A 23,203-nucleotide genomic window follows, 5' to 3' on the forward strand; every position below is an offset into this window, starting at 1 on the left:
GGCTGGATGCCAGGAACAGAATCGTTGGCGACCCAAAAGCAAAGACTCTAATACGGTCCCCGATCAGGTTCTTTCTCTTACTTGAGCTCTGTCTACTCGTGGAGGGCAATCTTTCTCAGGGATGCTGGTGTGGCTAATGCAGCGATAATCATGCGGTCCCGAGTTGGTCATAGTTTTGGGGTGGAAGGTGGCTGACCTTGATGACCTCCTCAAGGCACTAGGCTTCTCGTTGGGGGGACAGGGTCTTCCACACAACCTTCACCTTCACATCAGGGAGTCTTCCCCAAATGGCTGTGCCACAGGAAACCCTCTTGTTAAAGAGGCCTCATTGCTGACACCTGACTGGCATTTCTTTTTTAATTTAGTGGTTCAGAGCTATTGTCTGTCCCTTCCCTACACACACACACACACACACACAGTCCCTCAATCAGCTGGGACTCCTGCCATCCTCTTTAGAGAACAAAACCCCTTTATGCCACACCTGAAACTAACATAACACGTATGTTAATTATACTTCGGGGGGCAGTGGGGGAAGCTCTTCACGCCCTATGCTTTGGATAGGATTTGTCATCCATGGAGGCAAGCGTGGAGTTACCATCCCCCTGCCTCCTAGAAAAAACCTTTTAAACACGGCCTTCAACAGCTCCTGAAGGACCTCTGTAGCGGAGGGGCATCCCGTCACAACTGGCTGGATTCAACTCATTCTTCTCTGCGAGAAAAAAGAAAGAGGAAACTAATACTCATTTAAATTCTGCAGTCCCTCATTTCTCAGTGAGGCGTTCAGGGGAATGAGGCAGGGCGGAGGGCGCCCAAGACGTGAGATGGGGTGTTTGGGGATAGTGTTAATGCCACCAGCGTGGGCTCTCAGAACAAGCTGGCTTCTTCTGATGACACTCAAATGGAGAACAAGCCACCTATTCCGGCTTTGGAAGGAGAACTGACAGTGGGCCCTACCGTCCACCTCTGATGCATGACCTTCCCAAGGAAGTCGGTCGAGAGTCGTTTGCCTATGGTCTTTGCCTTGTTTGCCTACACCAGCTTTATCTTTATTTCAGATCAGTTCTCTTTAGATCGTAAGGCTTTCGGGTTTTCCGATGTCCTCTATTGAAATGGAAGTGCCCTTAGAAACATGATGCCTTTAGCCTTCACCCCGAGCTTGTGGGGCGAGTGGTGAGTGACCTGGGAGCCCAGCCCTGGGTGTGGACTTTGGAGGAGGAGCACAGGGAGGGTTTCCAGTCAATAGTTAGGAGATCGGACAGGGTAGAGGACGTGACCAGGGCATGCCACAGAAGTTTGAGAGATGGTGCCAGTCGCCGACTGCTCCAGGTGGCGGGGAGATCCCTGTGGCTGGGTTCTGTCTGTCTTATTCCATGCTCCAACCCCCCCCGCCCCCCCCCCCAGCCAGATGCACAGTGCTGCCTTCACCAATTGGGAACAAATGCTTATCCATACCTCATCTTAAAGAAACCGAAAGAATTCTTTCAGACTCCAGGATGGGTTTATTGTTATTCACAAGAAATGGCATTCATTTATTGAATTTAGCACCTTATATATATTATCTCAGGTCAAGAGTTGACCTTTGCCCTATGGGTGTTACTCATCCTTATTTTACAAGTTGGGGGACAGTTCCGAGAAGTGGAGGAAACTCACTTCATTGCTGCCTGTAAGTAGGGTGGGCCGGTCGCAAATACTACCCTCCCTTTTTTCATGTGTCTTACATTCTGGGGGATGCTCCGTCTCTACCCTTAGCCATCGGGCAGCTGTGGTTCCTAATCTTCAGCTTTGTAGAAAGCTGTAGTTTGAAACGTGGAATGGAAGGAATAGAACATTTGGGGGCGTGGAAACTGTGTCCCTGAGTAGTTAGTCCAGCTTCACTTCAGATCTTCGGAAAATAGAGGTGATGCTTTTGTGCTTGGCGAACGGTAGCCTCCAGGCAGTGAAAATTGCACCGTGAAACAAACAAAAGGGAAGCCTAGGTTAAGCTGTGGGAAGACCGCAGCCGAGTCGATTTAACATACTTTCCACATGTGTATGCCGCTTGAGTGTAGAAACGTAGCCTTGCAGAGGTGGCAGGGGGAGCATATCTGCTACGAGCCATTTTCTTTAGCCCTAGCCCGCAACCCCCTTGCTGCTAGGAGCCAGCCCCTCCCTAGCGACACCCGTGAATTGCTGTGCATTCCATGGCGCCCCGCTAACAGAAGCTTCTGCCTGGGGCCAACTTACTCTGAATTTTCCCTACCAAATATAGGCTATCAGACAATGCTGCAAATTCTTACTTATTCCAAATTGGACAGCTCAAACGTCCAGAGTTCTGTCAACATTCCGTGTTGTAGTTCTGCGAGAATTGAGGGTGATAAGCCGAAAAATGGGAGTTTTTCTTGTTAAGAACTTAGGCAGTTTCTGTGAGTACACGTCAATGCATTCTCTTCTTATCCATCCCTCAGGTCTACACTTGCCTGGCTTTGTAGCTCTGTCTGTGGTGCTGGCCTTCGCTTTTTCTCTGTCACCTCCCAGTGTCCAAAGCAGAAAGCCCCCAGTTGGCACTTTGATTACCTGGTGCTGCGTGTCCGTAAACGGCTCAGCGTCTTGGCCAGATTCTCATGTGCATTCGTCTCAGCTGGGCTGCTGCTAAAGTACTGATTCTGTTTCGACTGATCTGGAATGGGCCGGGATTCTGCCTTTTCAACCAGGGGGTGCCCACTTAGAGCAGTGTGGTCCCACGGCACTGCCAGAGCACATCTTTCTACTGGGAAACCCACACGTAGCCCGCGAGGCTGAAATCGCGTATATTTTCTTCATCGATGCTCTGCACACTGTTGATCTTGCTAACAGCTCTGGTCTGACCCGTTCTCCTTCTAGGACTGCCTCAAAGCCTGCCAGGAGCAGATTGAGGTGGTGCTGCTCAACAGCCTGCAGCAGTTCCGTCAGGACCAGGGGGACGGGTCCAAGTCGGAGGATGAACTGGACCAGGCCAGCACCCCTACGGACGTGCGGGATATTGACCTGTGAGGACGCAGTCGGGCCGAATGGGAGAGACGCGTTCACATCTGCTCTCTCCTTCTCTCTGGTTGTGTTTTGTTCTTTATGTTTTAGGATGAAACTTTAAAAACAAACAAAAAAAAATTCTGCCCCCACCTAGATCATATTGAAAGATCTTTTAGAAGTGAGAGAAAAAGGTCCTATAAAAACGGGATAACTAAAAGCGTTTGGTGCCTATTTGAAGTACAACAGAAGGGAATCCCTTGTATATGCGAACAGTTATTGTTTGGTTATGTTAAAAGTAATAGTAAAATGCTTACAGGAAAACTTGCAGAGTAGCTAGAGAAAATGTACGCCTGCAAATACGGGAACAAATTAGAGGAGGCTTTTTTTTTTTCATGTTATGAACTAGCATGTACACACCCCTTGTAGGATAATTTCAAGGAACTTGCGTATGCCATTTATGGCATAATTAGATTGCAAAGCAATGAACTCAAGAAAGAATTAGAAATAAGGGACATGATGGGGAGGGAGTACAAAACAATCTCTCAACCTGATTGAACCATTTTGGATGTAGAAGCACCTTTGCTCTCGACCACCTGTTTGTTACTCAGTCCGGAGCATAGCTGAATCTCTAGTTATGAACTCTTGCTGTCTACAGTAGCTGCTACCTAAAAGAGATGTTTTATTTTGCCAGTTGGACACAGGTGATTGGATTCTGGGTTTCATGTGTTTTTGACATTTTGCTTCTTCTTCCAAACATGGTTCATTGCAGACACCACCATATTTTTATCAAAAGGGGCAATCTAGCTTTGGGCCATAACCAAAACTCATATGAAATGGAGGCAGATGGAGACCAAGGGTGGGATCTGGAATGGAATCTTTTCTCTTAATGTATTCAAGAGGGTAATGTGACCTTGGCATCCTTTATTAAAAAACTGATTTTTGGTGCTGATTGGCATGTCTGGTCCACAGTTTAGCATTGTTATAAACCATTCCATTCGAAAAGCACTTTGAAAAATTGTTCCCGAGGGATAGATGGGATGGTTTATGCAAGTCATGCTGAATAGACTCCTCCCTTCTTCTCCTGTGCTCCTCCCTTCCTGCCCCACGTCGGGTGACTATTCACTTCTGGTATCTGACATTCTTTGGTACACAGTTCTGGTATCCCTACCAGGACTCAAGAGACACCCCTTTCCACTGACATTCCCATCACAACATTCCTCCAAAAAGCCTACAGACAAAGATCTGTTACCATTTTGATGGCAAAGAACGATCTTAATTCCCACCTCTATACTTCTCCTTTGGACATGGAAACAAAAGTTATTGCTGGTGCAGACAGACAGCTGAATATCAGAGTGTGGCATTTTGTTCCCTTTTCCGTTTTTCGTTAATTTCATTGCAAAGTTGTATTCAGCGTACTTGAATTTTTTTCCTCTCCACTTCTTAGAGGCATTCAGTTAGCAAAGAGGTTGGAGCAACAACTTTTTTTTTTTTTGCACAATTATAATTGACAGGTAATGAAGCTATTAAAATATTTGCCTTTTTAAGTTAGAAAAACCAGAACAGGGCTGCTTTGAAGAATTATTTTATACACAGATTCTGCCTTGTTTCGTAGTATGAGGGTTGAAGATGGAGAAAAATCTAAGGGTCTCTTATTTTTCATTTTATTGTGTTCAGTTTTTTATGATTATTTTTTTTTTGCGCTGCTAAGAAGCTAAGATCATTCATCCTATTCACATTAACAGTACCTAGCTGTAATGTTTCACAGAGTGTGCTGCTATTTTATAAACATTTTTATAATATATTATTTTACTGCTTAAATTCCAAGTCCTGAAGTAGATGGTTGAGATAGGAGTTCTTCGTACTGGAAAAGCCCTTCCATAGTTTTTCTTCTGGTAGCGTATTCATGGGTTTTTTTTTTTGTTTTGTTTTGTTTTTTGTTTTTTCCTTTTGGTTTTTTTTCTCCCCCCCCCCCCCCCATCACATTCTTCAAAGACAGAGCATTCTTTACCTCAGGTTTACTGGACAAAATCAATAGCTACAAAAGAAAACGTTTCACATTTTTGTTTTCATAATACCTCACAACCACATAGTTTCTGCTTGGGAGCCGTTAGTGCGGGGAAAGGAGAAGTTGGTGAGGAGGCCACAAGCCCCTCTCAGGTGGAGGGTGGGGTGGGTTTCGCCCTTGGGTCTGACACCCAAGGACCTTTTCAGTCATGAAGGTCATTAGGCTTCCATTTTGACTCCGGTATCCTCACCATGATGGAAAAAATACAATTGAACCAAGGGATTTCCCCTCCCCCCACCCCCCCAGGGCAGACGTTCAGCACAAACATTTACGCAGTGAACTAGGAAGTCATAATTTGCACTTAGGTACCAGGTATCAGGAGACAGATTGGAAAGAATTCCGGCAGGCTATTTGGAGACCCTCATCTTGTGGTTCTTTCTTAAAGCAGGGCTTTCATCTGCTTGTCTCTCTTTCCCCTTCCCTGACATGGCCATCCCCAGTTTAAGAGCATCTCAGAGGCTTTTCTACATCTGAATCTGGGCATATGAATCTGCAGCACGCGGGATCACAAGGGTGCTTTCTCCCACCTGTCTCGGACCGCGGCGGGCCAGCCCCTCTGCTAAGCGGCACTCAGTGGTTTTCAGGTTTTAAATGGCATTGAATTGGCATGATGGGGAAAATAGGTCAGATGAGTACTGGAGTGGGAGTGGGAGGGAGGTGGAGAGGCTGCAGCTCTGCAGGGATGCCATTCCGGATGAGTCAGTCTCTCTTGAAGTATGTTTGGAAGGGTTCAGGATTTGGTGAGTTAGCACAACCCTAAAATTCTAGGGAGTTTCTGGTAGGACAGTGGGTGGTGAATTCTGGAGTTTTGGAGAGGAAAGCTGAGCAGCCAGGGTTTTGTCAAGAGCTCACTTTGCATAGGACACTCTCTCAGGCCCTTGAGGAGTAGCACGGAATGGAAGGAGGTGTGGTCCCTAAGTCCTTGGGAGTCTTGGAGCCTGAAGAAAGCAAGGTCCAAAGTCACTTAACAGTGACTGTCCCTAAGCTCAAACAGAACCTGACGGAAAAGGAAGGGAACAGGCCTACAGGCTCTCCCTGCAGTCTGTAACTTCCCAGTTTTCTTGGAGCCCTGGGTGCCTTCTGACCTTTTCTCCTTCTTGTCCTCGGGGCCTGGTGTGATGGGAGGTGTGGTGTTGCTGATGGGGAAGGTGCTAGGTTGTTTGGCTTTTCTGCCTACTCCCTCCTTAAAAGAAGGAAGCTTGGATTGGTTAGAGTAGCTGATGCCCTCTCCTTAGATCTTGGTTTCCTTGGTAGGAGTTCTTGTGTGAGAGGGAGTTCAGCTCTCCCCCCACGGATTTTTTCTTTGTCTCACCTCCCCCAAATGGGGTTCCAGACTTACTCTGGTCTTTTTCTACTTTGTTGTCTCTCTGTTCTTCCTCCTCTCTGTGTTTTTGGTTTTTGGTTTTTTGGGTCATTGTTGTTACTGTTTTTCTCCATCAGTGGGGGCTAAATTGTTCCCCTAAGCCTGCCAAATTTTATTCCTTCCCCTATTTTGGCCAAATCCCAGGGGGGAAAGTCCTAGTATGCCAAAAATATATGCTAAGCATAATTCAATTCCATGCAGGTTCCTATTAGCCAAGAAGCCTGCAGGTGGGAGCAGGGGACAGGTCCCTCCGTAGAATGTCTTCCTGTGTTGAGAGGAGGGCTCCTCAGAGAAAGGGGCTTGTCTCAGAGGAGGCTTTATTCTGGAACTGCCCCAGGACCCCACTGAAGAGCTCACTGGGTCTCAGCAGCCAGATCCCCTTTGGTCTACACGCTCTGTACAGGAGGCTCTTGTGCTTTTCCCAGGCAGGTCAGGGCCGTGCGTGGCTCAGAGGAGGCTGCCCTTTGCCAGCAGGATGGGCTTCTCTTCAGAAGCAGTTGTAGCTTTCCTGTGGTCTGGCACCCTCCGGGCCTTTCCACACTGCCCCGGGGGAGCTCTAGGATGGACAGAGGTGAAGAGCATGAGGCAGGACTGGATGATTGCTCACAAGAGGGCGGGGGAAGTTTCTCTCCATGGGCCGCAGAGGGCAGGGCTGGGAGAAGAAATAGACTTGCACCTTATATCCTGTAAATAATGATTTTCTAGTTCAAGAAGATAATATTGGTAGTGTGGGAATGGGAGGTAGGAATGGGGAGGAAGTCTGAGTAAGCCAGTTGGCTTCTAAGCCAAAAGGATTCCTCTTTGTTTATCTTTGAGACAGTCCAACCCTGAGAATAGCTTTAAAAGGGAAATTAGTGCTGAGACAGTAAAGTCCCCTTCAGCCGACAAACTGTAGCTATAGAACGAGCGCAGGCTTCTATCGGCGTGGGCTCGGAGCAGTTTCGAAGAGCCGCTCATGCTGTCGTCCGTTTGTACAAAATAGGGCAGGAAGATTCAGGAGGAGGTTTATGACTTTCTCATACCACGTGGCTTTTCATGATTCTGGATTCTAAACAACCCAGAACAGTCCTTTCAGCCAGAAGCTATTCTCCTACATTTGTGTGTCTCTGCTTTTAGACTTGGCTGGACTATCAGACCCGATTCTTGGCTCAGGTTTCAAGAAGCCATCAGCAAATGTACACATGCACGCTGTAGCTGCAACGTTGATTCCTTTGCCTGCAGCCTACTTTGGGGAAAAAAGTGCCTTACTGACTGTAGCCATTACAGTATCCAATGTATTTTGACAGGTGCCTGTCCTTAAAAAAAAAAAAAAGAAAAAAAAAGTTTTCGTTTTGTTTTTTTGATTGGTTTGTTTCTCACTGTTGGCCAACTCTTAAGTCCCCAGCAAATCACTGGGCCATTGGATTTTTTCCATTATGTTTCCCTTGTACCATGTACCTCAGATCTCTTTCTCTCTCAGTTACAGTTTCTCGTCTTGGACTTCTTTTATTATTATTATAATTTTTTTTTGCTTTAAAATGAGTGTGATGCCATATCGAGCCCATGTTATTCTCTCACCATGTACTCTATAAGAGGTGTGGGTGTTTATTTGGTCGGGATGCTAGCAAGTGCTAAAGTAGCATGATCAGTATAAACAAAAGGTTTTTAGGAAGTATGGAAAAAATGTTTTATTGGTTATGATGGTGACATGGTATAGTCAGCTGCCTTTTAAGAGGTCCTGTCTGTTCAGTGTTAAGTGATTTTAAAAAATAATGGCCTGTTATTCTGACCAGCTTAAAGATGGATTTGCAAATGGTTTTGGATGCAATTAGGTTATGCTATTTGGACAATAAACTCACCTTGACCTAAATCCTCTGGCCACTTTGACTTATTTATAGACCAGCATCCCCCAGAATAGAACGCGTCTTTCTCATGTCAGAACTCTGTAGGCAACAATTGGTAGTGGCATAAAACACAAATCCTAACCCGAAAGGTACTCTACGTGTGTATCTGTGTTATTACAATACCAATAGTTGATGACTTTTTTTCTCCCTTTTGGGTCCCCCGGGGAGCCATCTATTAAACCAGAAGCGTCAGCCCAACTTCCTGACGTGGGCAAGTCCCTGCTATCGTGACTGGGCTTATTGGTTCCTGATTATTGCCAGCTATTCACTCTTGTTGTATCTCCTGCCTTGGGAGATGCCAGAGGCCCTGGGTGCCATCTCCAGTCTCTGGAGAACTCCACCTCTGTAGGTGTCTTGGCTCCAGTCTGCTGCTCCTCTCAGCTCCCACCTGATTCCTGACCCCGTCTATAACTCTCCTGTGAGGACTGGGCCATAACTACCCTTGGGGAGGGGTGGTGAGGCAGAGCCTAGGAAGGGGTGGAAGAGTCCACACTTAAATGAATTGCCAGGCCCTTGTCCTAGCTGCTTCTGGGCCTCAGCTCCTCAGACCAGCCTCTTTCACAAAAGCGTTGGATAATGCAAAGGGCAATGGCTTCACAGCCATTTTGATGTTGCTATAAACATTCGTGCTCTCTATCGTTCCTTGTCTCTCTCAAAGCCACTGGAGGCTGTTTCCTAGTTTAATTCTGACCTGAGCTGCAACGGTAAGATTAATACTGGTCATTGGGAAAATCCAGATTAAGACATTGCCTGTTACTCTCAACTAATTCCACTTAACAGGATTTCTAATCTTACAAGGACCCTAGAAATTTCCCTTTGTCTCCACCCCCCCCCCCCCCCCCCCACTGACAGTCACCATTCTTGGAGAGAAGCAGGGATAGCTTTTTTTCTTGGGTTTCTGCCTAGTGGAGTCTGTGAGGCCTCTTGGGAGTTTCCAAGGGCCCTGGTTGCCACTCTTAACCATCCTTGGAATGCTCTTCTGCATGACCTGTTGTACAGCCGGGTCCCTGCCTCCCCCCTACTCCCCATCTGCCCTGCAGTATCGGTGCCTATCTGTTACTAACACTGCAACACCGCTCCTTTTTCCAAATGCCATCCAGTAACACCACAGGCTTCTGCCATTCAGAACTGCGGGTGCTTAAGGGTGGGAAGGGAGAGCTCACAGCAGGCGCTCCATGCCACACAGCTGACCGGTGATAATCTAAGGGCCCCCTTACGTGCTCTCAGAGCCATCTCATCCTACACTCGAAATCTCAAACCCGAGACAAAAGCGCCCTTTCTGAAAGTGGAAGTTAATGATGGAGTGAAGAACTAGAAATCCCAGGTCTTTTGTGCTCCTAGTGACTACTTTTCTATTTCTTACGGCTTCCCAAAGATCTGGAACTGTTATGCAGCACACAGAGGTAACACCAACACAACGTTCCAGTTGGCTTAGTAATATTCCCAACATGCTGCCATGAAGCGAGTATTCAAAACTGAATATTGCACCAGATTTTTTTCCTCCCCTGCTCTTATAGCAATAACGACAGCAAAAGTGCTTGGGACCATAGATGTGAGGGTTCAGCCTATCAGGAAAAGCTGGGCATCCACAGCCAACACCCGTGTGTGCAGGGTCTATGCTGGGCCTTCAAGGAAAAGCCAAAAAGACAAAACCTGTGTCCCGTGGTTAAGGAGCTTTCAATGGGGGAAACAAAGCACACCGCCTACAAGATTGCATGGAGCTCTAACAGCAAATGCCAACGCCTATGGAGTAAACTGATACCCAAGGGTGGGAGGGGACACTTTCTGAGGAGACAGAGGACAGGTTTTCTTAAGCAAATGGGTTTTAGGAAAGCATTTCCGTAAGATGCAGCACAGTTGGGAAACTACGGTGGAAACAGTTTGACCTTTTCCAAAAATAAAGGGGTGGGAAGTGAATGGGTAATGCAAATTAAAAATGAAGGGAAAATATTCAAATAGCTTGAGGAACACACATGATATAATGAATTTGAAATGCCATAAACACAGACAGACATCATCCTCATGAAACAGGATGAACTCAGCCACGAACACTAATTTGGGATTCCCACCTACCTAATTTCTCCTAGACTCAAAGAACTAAGGCTGGCACTTTCGAGATGATGACTGGTGGCTTTCACACTCTGGGCTCTGGGGGCCTCCCCCGCGTGGAGGAGGAGCAGAGTCGATCAGCTCTGACTGCAGGCTCAGTCAAGCAGCACTGGGTGGCCTGGGAGGACAGCAAGACAAGACCTCTGCTGTCCCCTCTAAACCCACCTCAGCATCCCACTGGAGCCTTGAGTTTCTGCTTTATCCAAAACATGGCTTCCATTTCATTTGTGGTGATTTGCTTTAGCTTTGGTTCTGGCTTTTACTTGTCACCCCCAGCCCTGGCTACCCGCTGGCCATCGTAGGAGTCAGGAGTCAACTTAGAGGTCTAAACATGAGGTGCTTCCTGGGAAGTCCACTAGGTGGCGCTAACACCACAGACGGGAACAACGTCCAAAAAGACCCTTCGGCAGCCAGGTGTAGAATGACTTGCCCAGAACGAACCCCTCTCTCTGGCCACCAGAGGGACCAGCAGTTCCCTCACCTGCTTCTCTCTTGGTTACTACTACTACTCTCGCGGTCTTAACAATATATTTTTTTGATCTGTTTCTTCAGGAAAGGGCAACAAAAGTGAAAATAAACAAATGAGACTACATCAACCCAAAAAAGGATTTGCACAGTGAAGGAAACCAACAAAATGAAAAGGCAAAAAAAAAAAAGAGAGAGAGAGAGAGAGAGAGAGAGAGAGAGAGAATAACCCCTTACCAGTTGTATCGGTTACTGTTACATTCTGACTCCATCTGGGAGTGGCTGGTGGGATTCATGACTTCTGATTCTTCTCTGTGATGGCAAACTGGCAGCCTGCAGACATATTTAATATTTAGTTGAACTCCCACCAGGATTTAAATTGCCTTGGACTTACTTGCCAATGTGAGATGAGAGCTTTCACATTAAAGTCGGGATTTTCACTACTCTTGGTAAATCCGCGTCCTGGCAACCACAAGCCTGAGGGGCAGTCGGGGCTGCAGCTGAGGGTGGTCTGACCCCTTCTCTGCCCCCCAGCACCCACTGAACCAGATTCACTCCTTGACGCCACCTGCATGTCGCCTATTGCATCTGCAGCTCGGCTGCAGAAATGCGTCTGCCTTACCTGTCTGCTGTGAAGTAGGACCCCTGTATGCCTCAGGTGGAGCAGAACAGGCCTGGGACTCTCCCTCCACTTTTCTGCCCCAAAGAGAGACCCCTGCTGCTCCTGAGGCTTCATAAGCCCCTTTCTCTCTTGATGGGTTTTTAGTTATCAGACACCTGGGGGCCGGGCCAAATTTTTGAAATTCCTTCGAGACCCCAGTGCTCAGTCCACACTGAGATCTGCAGGTGGGCCAGCGGACAGGGTTCAAGATAAGCTTTCTGTTTTTTTTGTAGCCACTTGTTGTTCTCATGGTACCTCAGTGTCCCCACGAGAAGATGCACCTGTGAGATTTTGAGATCTGTTGACAAAGTACAACATGGCTGTTTCAGTGAGCCCGTCCATTAAAATGACACGTAGGGCTCCTGGGCCCTGCTCGTTCTTCCGACAGACCATCTAGGGCTGGTCAGATGCCAGGCATTCTGCACCAAACACCTCCTTCAACAATTGTTTCTTCAGCACCTGCTTTTCCAGGAACGATGACGTCCCTGCTCTGCTTGGTCTCAGTGGCTAATGGCAGAAACAGACAAGTCACAGGACGCCTGCTACTGAGTATGGTGGCAAAGAACACAGTGCTCTCGTGGGCTGCCTGCCCTGGAATCCCCGTCAGTCCACCCACTAGCTTTGTGGCCTGGGCCACGTCACTTCTCCCCTTAGTGAGCCAGTTCCTTCATCTCTGAAATGGGGTGAAATGATAGTAGTACCTCCTGAGTGAATTCATTGGAGCACTTCCGTGTGCCTGGCACACAGCCAGAGCCTGATGAACGGTAGCGGTCCTCAGGCTGAGGTGGCATGGGAGATAGGCACCTAATTCCGTCTTTTTAAAAATGAACGTCGCCGACAGGTACCAGTTGTTTAGCTACTCAACCCAGCCAGCTTAGGCACTGAGCTAAGGGAGACGTTTTAGATCGTTAGCAGCTGAGTGCATTTTGTGGTTTTGAAAGAGCGCTTCCCATGTGCCCTATGTAATGCGCACAACCCGCTACGCATCGGATACTTGGTCTTGTAGCTAAGTGACTGCAGGGTCGTACAGCTCACCGGAAATTATCAGAGTAGGACTGGAACCCAGGTGTGTTAGGTATTTCCCGCCGCGCTGGGCTGCTTGATGTATTTGTATTTCCTGAGGATTGAGCTGAGAGAGTGAGACTTTCAGCTGGGGTGGGGTGGGTTGGATGATGCTGCTGGTTGAAATCACCAGATGGAAAGTCCAAGAAGAAAGAAAAGGGCCTGAAGTCTAAGGAGAAGTTTTTGGTGGATTTATACTCTGGAAGTGGCATTTTCTTTCCCAGCATTTTTGCCTTGCCTCTCAATGGAGAGGCAGTGGTTCTGTTCAGGTAGGTTCCTCTCAGTATATGTGGTTTGTGAATGTGGAGCCACTATGATTGTCAGCCCGAACTCACACATGCAGGAATGCAATTGTTTTCCCCTAAAACTAGTTTTGACTGGAAGAATCTGCCTCTCAGGCCATTCTCCATCAGGTTTGCCTAGCCCCAGCATTCAGGGCGGGATGGAGGGGCGGGGTGGAAATGTGATCCTCAGGCCTCCAGTTCAAGCCTGCAGAGCCCCTTTGGGATCAATGACTTTGCATACTGATGTAAGTACATTCTTAAAGTCTCTTGGTTGATATTTGTAGCCACTAAAAAATTTGAAGTGTGTGAGCATTGGCCACTCCCTCGCAACCTTGCCATCAACTTACATTGAAAGCAAAGCTTGGACTAAATTTTGCAGCTCATCCATACAGACTGTTGCAGACACAGCAGGCCCTAAATGCTTCACACCTTCTGTCCCCCCAGTGCTGTAACAGCACAGGGCTCTGTCTCTACCACCTGCATGAAGCTTTTATTCCTCCAGGTAAATATTCCAAAGGTAGGAGTCTCTTATCTTTAGAGTCAGCAACAAGCAGTCAACAGGCCTCCTAATCCTATGGCCAGACCCAGGGCTGTTTAAGATAGGAGGTGCAGGCCAGTACCCCTGTTTATTCAGAGGTGAGGAGTGTCTCTGAGATGGCTTCAGTAAGCCAAATACCTATCACGATTTCAATGAGGCCCAGAACTAACTTGCATTGTTATAACTGACAGACTGCTATTTTCACCAATACATCCTCATTTCTGAAATTCAGGAAACTAAGTATTGGTGATCAATTGAGATACAGGTAACTGAAGTTCTTGTGGATTATGGTTCTACTGATTAGGACACCTCTGGACCACCCTTAGATTGTTCATCCTTGATTTGGGACGTGTTATGGCCTGAATGTTTGTGTGCCCCCCCTGCCCCCAGTTCATTGGTTGAAACGTAATCCCATTTGGAGGTGGGGACTTTGGGAGGTGACTGGGTCACTAATAGGATTAGGGCCCTTACAAGAAGAAGCCAGAGGGCTAGCCAGCTCTCTCTGTCCACCTCGTGAGGATATGAAGAGAAGCGGGCAGTCGGCCACCCGGAAGAGGGCTCTCACCAGCACCTGACTGTGCTGGCACCCAGTCCTGGACTTGTAGCCTCCAGACCTGTGAGAAACAAATGTCAGCTGTTTAAGCTGACGATGGTATCCTGTTTTAGCAGCTGGAGCCAACTAAGAACGCTTGTAGCATTTGGGTCTTAGCTTATGTGAATCACCAGCAGAGGCTGCATATTCTGAAAGATTTCAAGAAAATTGCCAACATTGCTACTGGGCCTTTCTCGGTGACGTTTCTGCTACTCTGGAATGTAAAAGAAATATTTTGCTGTTCCCACACCAAGCTGGGGGATGGGAACCAAAAGACTGTCCAGGGCGCTACACAGCTGCTCCTCTTCTGGGGTCTCTTCACCTCCACGAGAAGCCCCTCCTCTCTCCTCCCCAAACCCCAAAATTTATGTCATTTAAAAAAAACTGCATCACTAGTTTGTCCTTGTTTCTCGGGGACCCCCTGATACTCCCTCCCTTCCCCTCAGCTAGGAGAACCTTTCTAATCCAGGGCAGGAGCCTTCTCAGCAGTCACTTAAGACTTGGTTTATGTCAAGATTACTTTCATTATCCTCCAGGGACAGAGATTCTTTTCCTAGGCTCTTCCTTGTCACATTCCCTTCCCTGAAAAAGGAGACACAGGATACAGGACCAAAAAATACGGGGGAAAAATACTGGAGCAAAAACACTGAGTACTATTTCAAAAAGTATTACCCTACCAGGAATGCAGTAGCCAGCAGCCCTACAAGAGTGCATGCCATTCTGAGGTTAGGATCGCCCCGCAGTGGAGACATTGAGGTGGTCTGAGAACTAGTGTTTCTGCAGCTTTCCATTCATGGCTTAGTTCCTGGGAAGTCTTGATGCCTTAGATAGCCTCAAAGCAATCATTCAGGGACGCCTGGGTGGCTCAGTTGGAAGAGCATGTGACTCTTGATCTCAGGTCATGAGTTAGAGCCCCACATTGGATGTAGAAGTTACAACATTTTTTTTTTTTTTGGAAAAAAAAGCAAGAGCAATCATTCACTTATATTTTCCATATGTCTCCATAAAATCAAAATGAAGCCATTATGGAAGATTTGCTTTGATATGGCATTTCTTACTGCCTTCCTTGCTTCATACTCTAAGTCTTTCCAGATCCTAGGGCCAAGAGGCCAAGATTTTAGGGTCCTAAAGGTCTTCTTTTTTCCTTAGCATTCTGTCAGGGCTGTGGCAAAAGCAAGAACCTAGGCCTTCCCACTCGCTACCCCCCAGTGCTTGCTATCTGCCTGGAGTATTACGGACTGTACCATACATTTGTATGTTTCATAAAAGCTGTCACAGGTATTGTGACAGGGAGAGTCTGGGTGCTGTAGCGGAAGGGGTCTCACTGAAGCAAGAAGATCTGCGTTTGAATCCCAGGGCTTCCACTGATGAGCAGTGAGAGCTCTGAGTTCGCTTGTTCTTCTATAAAATGGGAAACCTTGCTGGATTACGAGGATTAAGTGAGGTAGTCTATGTCAAGTGTACTACATAGGAAGAACAAGAATCAGCCAATCTGAATACACGCAAACATGTCAATGCTGTATGGATTGTTTTTAAAGGTGTTATATATGCACATGTTAATGTCCCAAAAGGCCGGGGGTGGAAGGGGATGTCGTTTCTCTGTGGATCCTGATGGAGGAGACCACTCTTGATACCATGGCAGTAAAACCGTAAGCATTTAAAACTTTCATAGTAGCCTCTCCATGCTGCTGCCATTCTTCCAAACAGCAATGAACTGGGGCTTGGGGAGAGTTCTTTTTCCCACTAAGTGGCAGGCTCAAAGGCAAGGCATGAAAAGGGATTAGTGGATACATGTATTCACATAAAGGGGAGTTCCCCAGAAGCACGTCAGGCTGAGAAGGCATCCTTCGACTGTCCATCAGTAGAAAAGCTATTTGACGGACAGATATGATTTTTTTGGAACGAGCAATAATGGAGAACCATGGATGACAGATGTCAGATGTTGGCAGAGTGGCTGCCAAAACAAATCTCCCTCCACCTTCAGACAGCAAGCTGATGGAGGACTGGGCACAGTTGGACTGGCAGCCCCTTCTCGTGCGGATCATCGGTCACATTATTATTTCTCAGTCACCGGACAAAGCAGATGGTTTACCATGTATTTGTGATTTTCTTTTGGCCTAGAAATTCTGTTTTTCCATCAGGGTACAGCATGTAATCAATTATGACAGTGGGTGGGGCAAGGAAATCCCTGCCAGTAAAAGTCCGAGACTTTCTCTTTTATTATTAAATTTGCATAAGCCACTATAATTTCCAACTTAAGAGCAATAGAGGGGAAAAAGCAAAGTCGTGTTGTTAGAAATAACTTGGGTAGTCGCAAAACCACAATTCTTAGTTGGCCCTGGGGTCTCTCAGTTTGTACCGGTATCTGCTGTCAGTTTCGTCTGTCCATATTTAGTCTTAAAATGTTCTTGTCTCCATTCTGGTCTTATAGAGCTTTATCTTAGAATCATAAAGTGGCATAATCAGAGTCAAACTCCGTAAAAGTAAACAGAATACTGAGAATGCACATACTCATCAACTCAGATTTCTTTTTGAATATTCAGTTCTACTGTATTAAATGGTAATAATACTAAGTTGGCTTGCCTTAGCATGTGCGAGTGGCTGCACAGAGAACACTATATACATTCTCTCTCATCTACTCTCTGAATAGTTTTCTTTGTGAAAGGCATCTTGCATATATTTATGGAAAAAGTCCTTTAGTAATACAAACAGCATAAACATTTTTAACATTATAAATATTGCCTACAGAAATCTTTGACACAAATAACATGTTTCTTCTTGTCTTTTTTCAAATGTCTGTATTTTTTCTTATAATATCAGGCTTACAGTGAATAGTTTTCTATCCTACCTTTTTTTCCCCCTATTTAATCTTGTATCATGTTACCACATCATTAGATATTTTTTAGGAACATGATTTCCAATGGTGGCAAATACTGAGTGAGTTCCTACGAAGCGTCTGGCACTATTCTAGGCACTGAAGACATGAAAGAGAACAAGGTCATCCTTAGCCTCAAGGAATTTACATTCTAGCAGAGATGGGTGATAAACCTGTAAAAACAGTAAATAAGTGGTGTAGTTTCAGATAAAATAGGATGATAGATGGTGACTGGGCAGGCTACTTTGCTTGAGGGAAGACCTCTTGAGGAGGTTCCTTGAGTTAGGATCTGAAAGCTGAGAAGGACATAACCACTCAAAGGTCTTGGGAAAGGGCTTTGTAAGCAGAAGGAACAAAAAATGCAAAGACCCTGAGACAGGAATGAGCATGTCATGGTCTAGGAAAAGAAAGAAGCATTATAGCTAGGGCTTAGTGAAGAAGGGGAGTGAACAGAGAAAAGAGACTGGAGACCTACAGGGGGCCCAAGTCACGTAGGCCTTGTAGGAGCTGGGTAAGGAGTTGGGAATTTATTCTGGTGGCTGTGAGACTCCATTAGAGAATCTTCCAGCAAGGGGCTGGCACAATGTGATTATAAAGATATTCCTTGGTAGCTGAGTAGGAGACGGTGTATAGTGTACAAGAGCACAGACTCCCACAGTCATCCAGACAAGATGATGGAGCTTAGGATAGGAGCTAGTAAGGTCACAAGGAAGAGTGATGGACTCAACACATAACTCGGTGATACAGCACCCAGAAAAAAAAATTTTTTTAGCTTTTAGATTTATTGATTGATTGATGAAGATTTGAACAACATAATAAATAAGCTCAATTCAGACATACATAGAGTTCTGAACCTACATTCTTCCCAAGCACACATGAGGCATTTATACAAAACAACCATGGATGAGTTGACAAAATGAATATCCACAAATTTCAAAGATGTATATATTTAAAGATCTTTGAAGTCCTATAGATTTAAGTCTATTACTATTTCAGTCTTAATCTCAGAATAAGAAAAAAACCTCTATAGTGAAAAAAAATTATAAACAAGGATAGAAATTTCACTAACTCCAATTAACCAGCAGGCCAGCATTTGGTACCAATTAATTTCACCCTTAATGCTATTGTTGAAAGTATTTGGAAATTGATGCCAACCCACGCTCTCCTCCCTGATCCCACATCCTGAGTAGATCAAGCATTTTCACCCTTGGCTCATTTTCAGTGAAGACTATAATTAAACCTTTATTTGAAAACATGACTAAAAGTCCAGCACTCACTGCATTATTTAGCCTACAGAAATTTGTGACGAATCTGATGAAGAGCATTGGGTTAAGGTAAAGAATCTAGGATTACGTGGGCAACTAGGTAGGAGGTATTGCCATGAGATGAGAAAGACTTGAGGAGGAGTGAGCAGTCTTACGAGGTAAAAATAAAAGATTTTGTGTGGACAAAGTTAGCCTGGGATGCTCACTGGAGATCCAAGTGAAGATGCTGGGTAGGTAACTGGACAAATGAAAGAGGAGATTAGAAAATTGTGGACTGGCAATATAAACATCTATACACTGGATAGGATCACCTAGGTGAATGCATGAAGTGAAGAAGAGAGCTAAGGGCAGAATCCTAGGATACTCCAAAATGCACCATATGGCATTGTCCATTCACTAAACATGTATGTGTTGCCCATGTTTCCCATTACATTTGCAGTTAAATAGGGCCATGCCAATAGCTCTGGACAATGCATGGAGGAAGCCCCCAAGAACTGGTTCCAGACATTCAATTGTTCTCCTCTCCTGCCTCAGGAATCATGAATCTATGTGTTTCAGTTGATATGTCTGTCAACCCTAATCCCTGAGCAAAGCCCCTTTCTGATCCGTGTCAGACATGTTACACGAGAGAGAAACTTTTATGTGTTAAGCTGTGGAAAACTTCAGGGTTAATTTGTTACCTCAGCATAACTTGGCCCATCCTAACTAATTCAGAATTCTATCATATGGCATACCACAACAAAGCACTATTCTTCATTTTTTAAAAAAAGGGCATATGTGATTTGATAGGTTGTCAACAAAAGTCTATCAGTGGTTATTCCTAGCTTCTATCTAAACAAAGTTTAAACCAACTCCCTGTTCATTTTAGAAGCTGAAGAGCAATCTTGGAACTGTTGAGTGAATAATGCAAGATTATGTCCATTCTTTCAAAGATCCTTCATTTCTCAACTGGTTTTCTTTTTTATTCTTAAAGTTAATGAAAACACTCCTTTTTTTTTTTTAAAGATTTTATTTATTTATTCGACAGAGACAGAGACAGCCAGCGAGAGAGGGAACACAAGCAGGGGGAGTGGGAGAGGAAGAAGCAGGCTCATAGCGGAGGAGCCTGATGTGGGGCTCGATCCCATAACACCGGGATCACGCCCTGAGCCGAAGGCAGACGCTTAACCGCTGTGCCACCCAGGCGCCCCGAAAACACTCTTTTTATACATATTTCTTGCATAATTCTTTAAGTTAATACTGGTGCTTTATAATTTTCTAAATTTCTCCTAAATTAATAATCTCCCATTTTATCAGATAAGTTTTTAGATGTTGATTCATTTGAGAAATTGATCATAACAAATATTCCTCATTCATGCATTTAACAAATTTTAATTGAGTCCCTACTGTTTTTTAAACATTTTGATAGGAGCCAGGGAAATAATGAAACAGAGCCAGTACTTTTCTTCATAGTTAAAGTTTTGATACCACCTGGAGCATACTTACCTGGGGTCAAACTCAGTTTTGAGATCTTGAGAGATGGGAAATTAGTTAGCTGTTCAGTGCCTTTATTTCTTCAACTGTAAAATAAAAATAGGGGAGCCAGGGTGGTTCAGTTGGTTAAGCGGCTGTCTTCAGCTTAGGTCATGATCCCAGAGTCTTGGGATGGAGCCCCACATGGGGTTCCCTGCTCAGTGGGGAGTCTGCCTCTCCCTCTCCCTCTGCCCCTCTCCACTGATCATGCTCCATCTCTCTCTCTGTCTCTCTCTCAAATAAATAAAATCTTAAAAAAATAAAATTAAAATAATAATTCATACCTTGCAGAGTTATTGTGAGTGTTAAATGAGACAAAGCGGAAGTCTGTTTTTAGTTAAGCTTTAGAAATGTACTCAGACTACCTTAGAGAGAAAGAGGATTTATTGTAAAACAGAACCTACAAAGTATCTGGTATTATGGCACCTGGAGGGACTAGGGACCGGGTAGTCTCTGTATTACACACTTGTGTCTGCTTCTTTCTGTGTATTTATTGATTCCTTACATTATCTTTGCTTGTTCTTACTCCCTACTCTGTAAATCTGTTCTCAAGCTTATATTATTTGTGGTTTCTGTTTCTTCACAGCTTCAGTCTGCATGCTCCTCATTGCTCGATCTTACGGTTTCTCTTGATGCTTTTTCTCTTTAGCCCTCACATATAACTACCTAATTAATTTCCCCTTTCCAGTTCAAACTTCCAGGAGAATCTATTGGACTGATTCATTCAGGCGTTCAAAATATTTATATGAACTATCTACTATGTGTAGGCACTGTACTCCCATGGTAATTTGGGCCTCCTTTTAGAACCCTCTGAATTATCCCTCCACCGTCATTCCGAAAATGCCTGTTTCCCTGGATGCTTGTTAGAGATGCTGAATTTGGCCCCCACTCCTGATCTACTAAATCAGAATCACTTTGACTAGATCCCCAACTGATTTGTACACCTGTTCAAGTTGGAGAAGCACTGCCTTATAAGCCTCTAGTTCTCAAAGCTGACCGTGCATTGGAAAGAGCTGGGGATTAAAAAAAAATTACTGATGTCTGGATCCCTCCTGCAGAGATTCAGATTTAATTTTTCTGAGGTGTGGCCTGGCACTCAAAAGGTCCTAGATGGTTCCAATGTGTGGGTAGGTTTGAGAATCACTGAACCAGTCCTGCGTCATCACAGACCAGCTGTGAGCCTAGAGTAATTGCTTAGTTTCTCTCTAGGCCAGATTCTTCGTATCTTAAGTGAAGATACCTGTCTACCTCAGACTTGTTCTGAGGGCCAAATGTGATCACACATGTGAAGCTGTTTTGAAATGAGTGCCTATAAATCCCATGCATCACTTGACTTCTCTAAAGCCGTCTTGGCATATATAATGGGGGGATGCGTTATCAAATAGGAGAATTTAAGTAAAAATGGATGGAAAACAATGTAAAGGTTAACATTATCAAGCTCTGTCATTGTAAAGTTAGCACGAGTAAGCTTCACCTGTTACCCCATTTTACTTATCATGTTACAGAGAGGTTAATTAACTCTCTCAAGGCCCTGAAAGCTGTTAAAGAAACATTATTCACCAGATGCTCCTTAAAAAATGGCGGGGGGAAGACTTTATTTAAGTCAATTGCAACTGGGCTCAAGACTATTGCAATGTGGAGGAAAGGCTGAATTCAACTCCAAATACGGCAGAGACCAACGGAGGTTTACAGACAGGGGGCTGGGTGAGGGGAGGGAATGGAAACTAAGAGGAAGTTAGTTAGGTGTCAAAGGAGAGGGGGAAGAGGAACTTGAAACCAAGAATGGAGGAAGGGGAGCTCCATTAAATAAGGGTAGAGGAAGAGGAGCTTGATTAGATAAGGAAAGGTGAGGGGGTTCTCGATAAATTAGCTCCGCAGGGGTCTTTGGTGAAACCGGGCTCAGCAGGCCAAGAATGAGGCCTGGTCTAGAAATGCGCTCAAAACAAACCTGACTAAAGTTTGCTACCGGCGTGTGTCTCTCAAGGCGCGCGCGCGGACCGAAATTGGGTGGGTCTAAGTCCCCAGCCTTTGCTGACCCTACATCCCCAGGGTTAGGGGTTAACAGTAAAACCTCATAGGACCCAATGTGTCTGACGCTGTACACCGCTGAGATAAGACTACTAGCTGCATTACAGCTTCAAATGAAATCAGCCCCAAAACCTTGCGCTGGTTCCCTTATCTACCCGGAATCTCCGGGATCCAAACTTGCCCGGGCAAGAATCGCCTCCACTACGGACTCCTGGGCGGGCCCCGCACGCACCTGCCTCGCGCCAATCGCAGGCCTGCGCGCAGGGGCGCAAGCGCCACGGCCCTGGGCGGGGCCTCATCGCTTACCAGTCTCCGCGGTCCTGCCGGCGTCCCGCCGCCGTGACTGGCCTTCCAGGGATGACGTATACGGCCGCCTCGGCCTATGGCGGCGGAGCCGGCCGGCCGGCGGGGCTTGGCGGAAGTGGTGTGGGCGAGGTGTCCCGCAGTGCGGAGAAGCGGCGCGCCGGAGGCTGCTGGGCGCGCGAGCCGAGCTGGGGCCACCACTTTCCTTCCCTCCGGGCGCCGGGAAGATGACGCGCTTCGCTCTGACCGTTGTCCGGCAGTGAGTATGGCAGGGCGCCCTTCTTGCCTTCTGGTCAGTGAGTTCTGGAGTGATGAAGAGCCCGCTGATCTGTCTCCCCCCCGCTCCCCTGCTTGCTGTACCGTCGGAGGGCTGGCTTGGACCCGGCTGTTTCGTAGGTGTTTTGTCCTGGGCCGTCTCCCTTGGTCCCCTCTTCCCCCGCTAGCACCGCTGAGCGAGGAAGGCGGGTCCTAAGTGTCGTGAGTCCCGCGTTACATATGAGCACACTGAGGTCTGGAGGAGTCAACGGTCAAGGTTCGCAGCCACTTGGCGGAGTTAAAACTGAAGAAAGACAGCCTTGACTCTGGACGTCGCTGTGCGCCGCTTTCTGCTCCCCAGCGGATTCTAAACAATTCGCGGGATGGCTCGTCCAAGGCAGATATTTTTGTGCCGGCTGCCTTCCGCTGTCCACTCTCTCCGTATCTGCTGTTCCCCTTCGCTTGCCAGGGCAGCCGCAGGCACAGATCTGAGATTTATTTCTTCCCTCCGGAGATTACATTGCTGGCAGAGGAAGAGGGCCTCCGCCCTCGTCTCTGCCGACCGCATCACCCCGAACAAATATTTTTATCATAACATTACATGGTGGAGCTAAAGGCAGATATGTCTTTATGTCTCTTATCTTTTTCCTTCTGAACGCTCGTTGGCCGGGTGTTAATGGACGTGCAGTTCAGGGTGATTAAGGGCACAGATTTTTCAAGCAAGATAGACCTGGGTTAGAATCCGGGCTCTGGCTAGGAGGAGCCTTGTAACCAGGGCTTCCGTTAACCGACGTAATCTTTACGACCTCAATTTCCTGATATATGAAATGGGGTAATGGTAATACCTACCTCACTGGGCTAGTGTAAGAATTAAATGAGTCGAAGGCAAAGTGTGTAGCGCACAGGAGGGGAAGAAATATATTTCAAGAATTAGATAACTTCTGATTCTCTAAGGACA

The 23,203-nt window shown here is 46.1% G+C and overlaps 2 protein-coding genes and 1 long non-coding RNA gene across 3 annotated transcripts in view; 2 read left to right on the forward strand and 1 right to left on the reverse strand.

Annotated features, from left to right (window-relative positions):
- The window catches only part of CCND2 (cyclin D2), a 29,400-nt gene extending 21,138 nt beyond the window's left edge, over nucleotides 1-8,262 (forward strand). The window contains exon 5 of the mRNA XM_045781158.2: nucleotides 2,860-8,262. Coding sequence (XP_045637114.1) covers nucleotides 2,860-3,009 — 150 coding nt within the window. The 3' untranslated portion in view covers nucleotides 3,010-8,262. The remainder of the gene's footprint in view (nucleotides 1-2,859) is intronic.
- Nucleotides 585-22,131, reverse strand: LOC148107746 (uncharacterized). The gene is made up of 3 exons (XR_015721592.1): nucleotides 21,994-22,131; nucleotides 11,108-11,203; nucleotides 585-709 (listed from the first exon to the last, which is right to left on the reverse strand). It is a non-coding gene; the product is annotated as an uncharacterized LOC148107746 (long non-coding RNA).
- Nucleotides 22,079-23,203, forward strand: part of TIGAR (TP53 induced glycolysis regulatory phosphatase) — a 28,982-nt gene continuing 27,857 nt past the window's right edge. The window contains exon 1 of the mRNA XM_045781249.2: nucleotides 22,079-22,249. Within this exon, the coding sequence (XP_045637205.1) occupies nucleotides 22,218-22,249 (32 nt within the window). The 5' untranslated portion in view covers nucleotides 22,079-22,217. The remainder of the gene's footprint in view (nucleotides 22,250-23,203) is intronic.

This window comes from Ursus americanus, chromosome 25, assembly GCF_024610735.1.
Source record: "Ursus americanus isolate L20-20 chromosome 25, mUrsAme1.1.p, whole genome shotgun sequence".
In the NCBI taxonomy this organism is placed as follows: Eukaryota; Metazoa; Chordata; class Mammalia; order Carnivora; family Ursidae; genus Ursus; species Ursus americanus.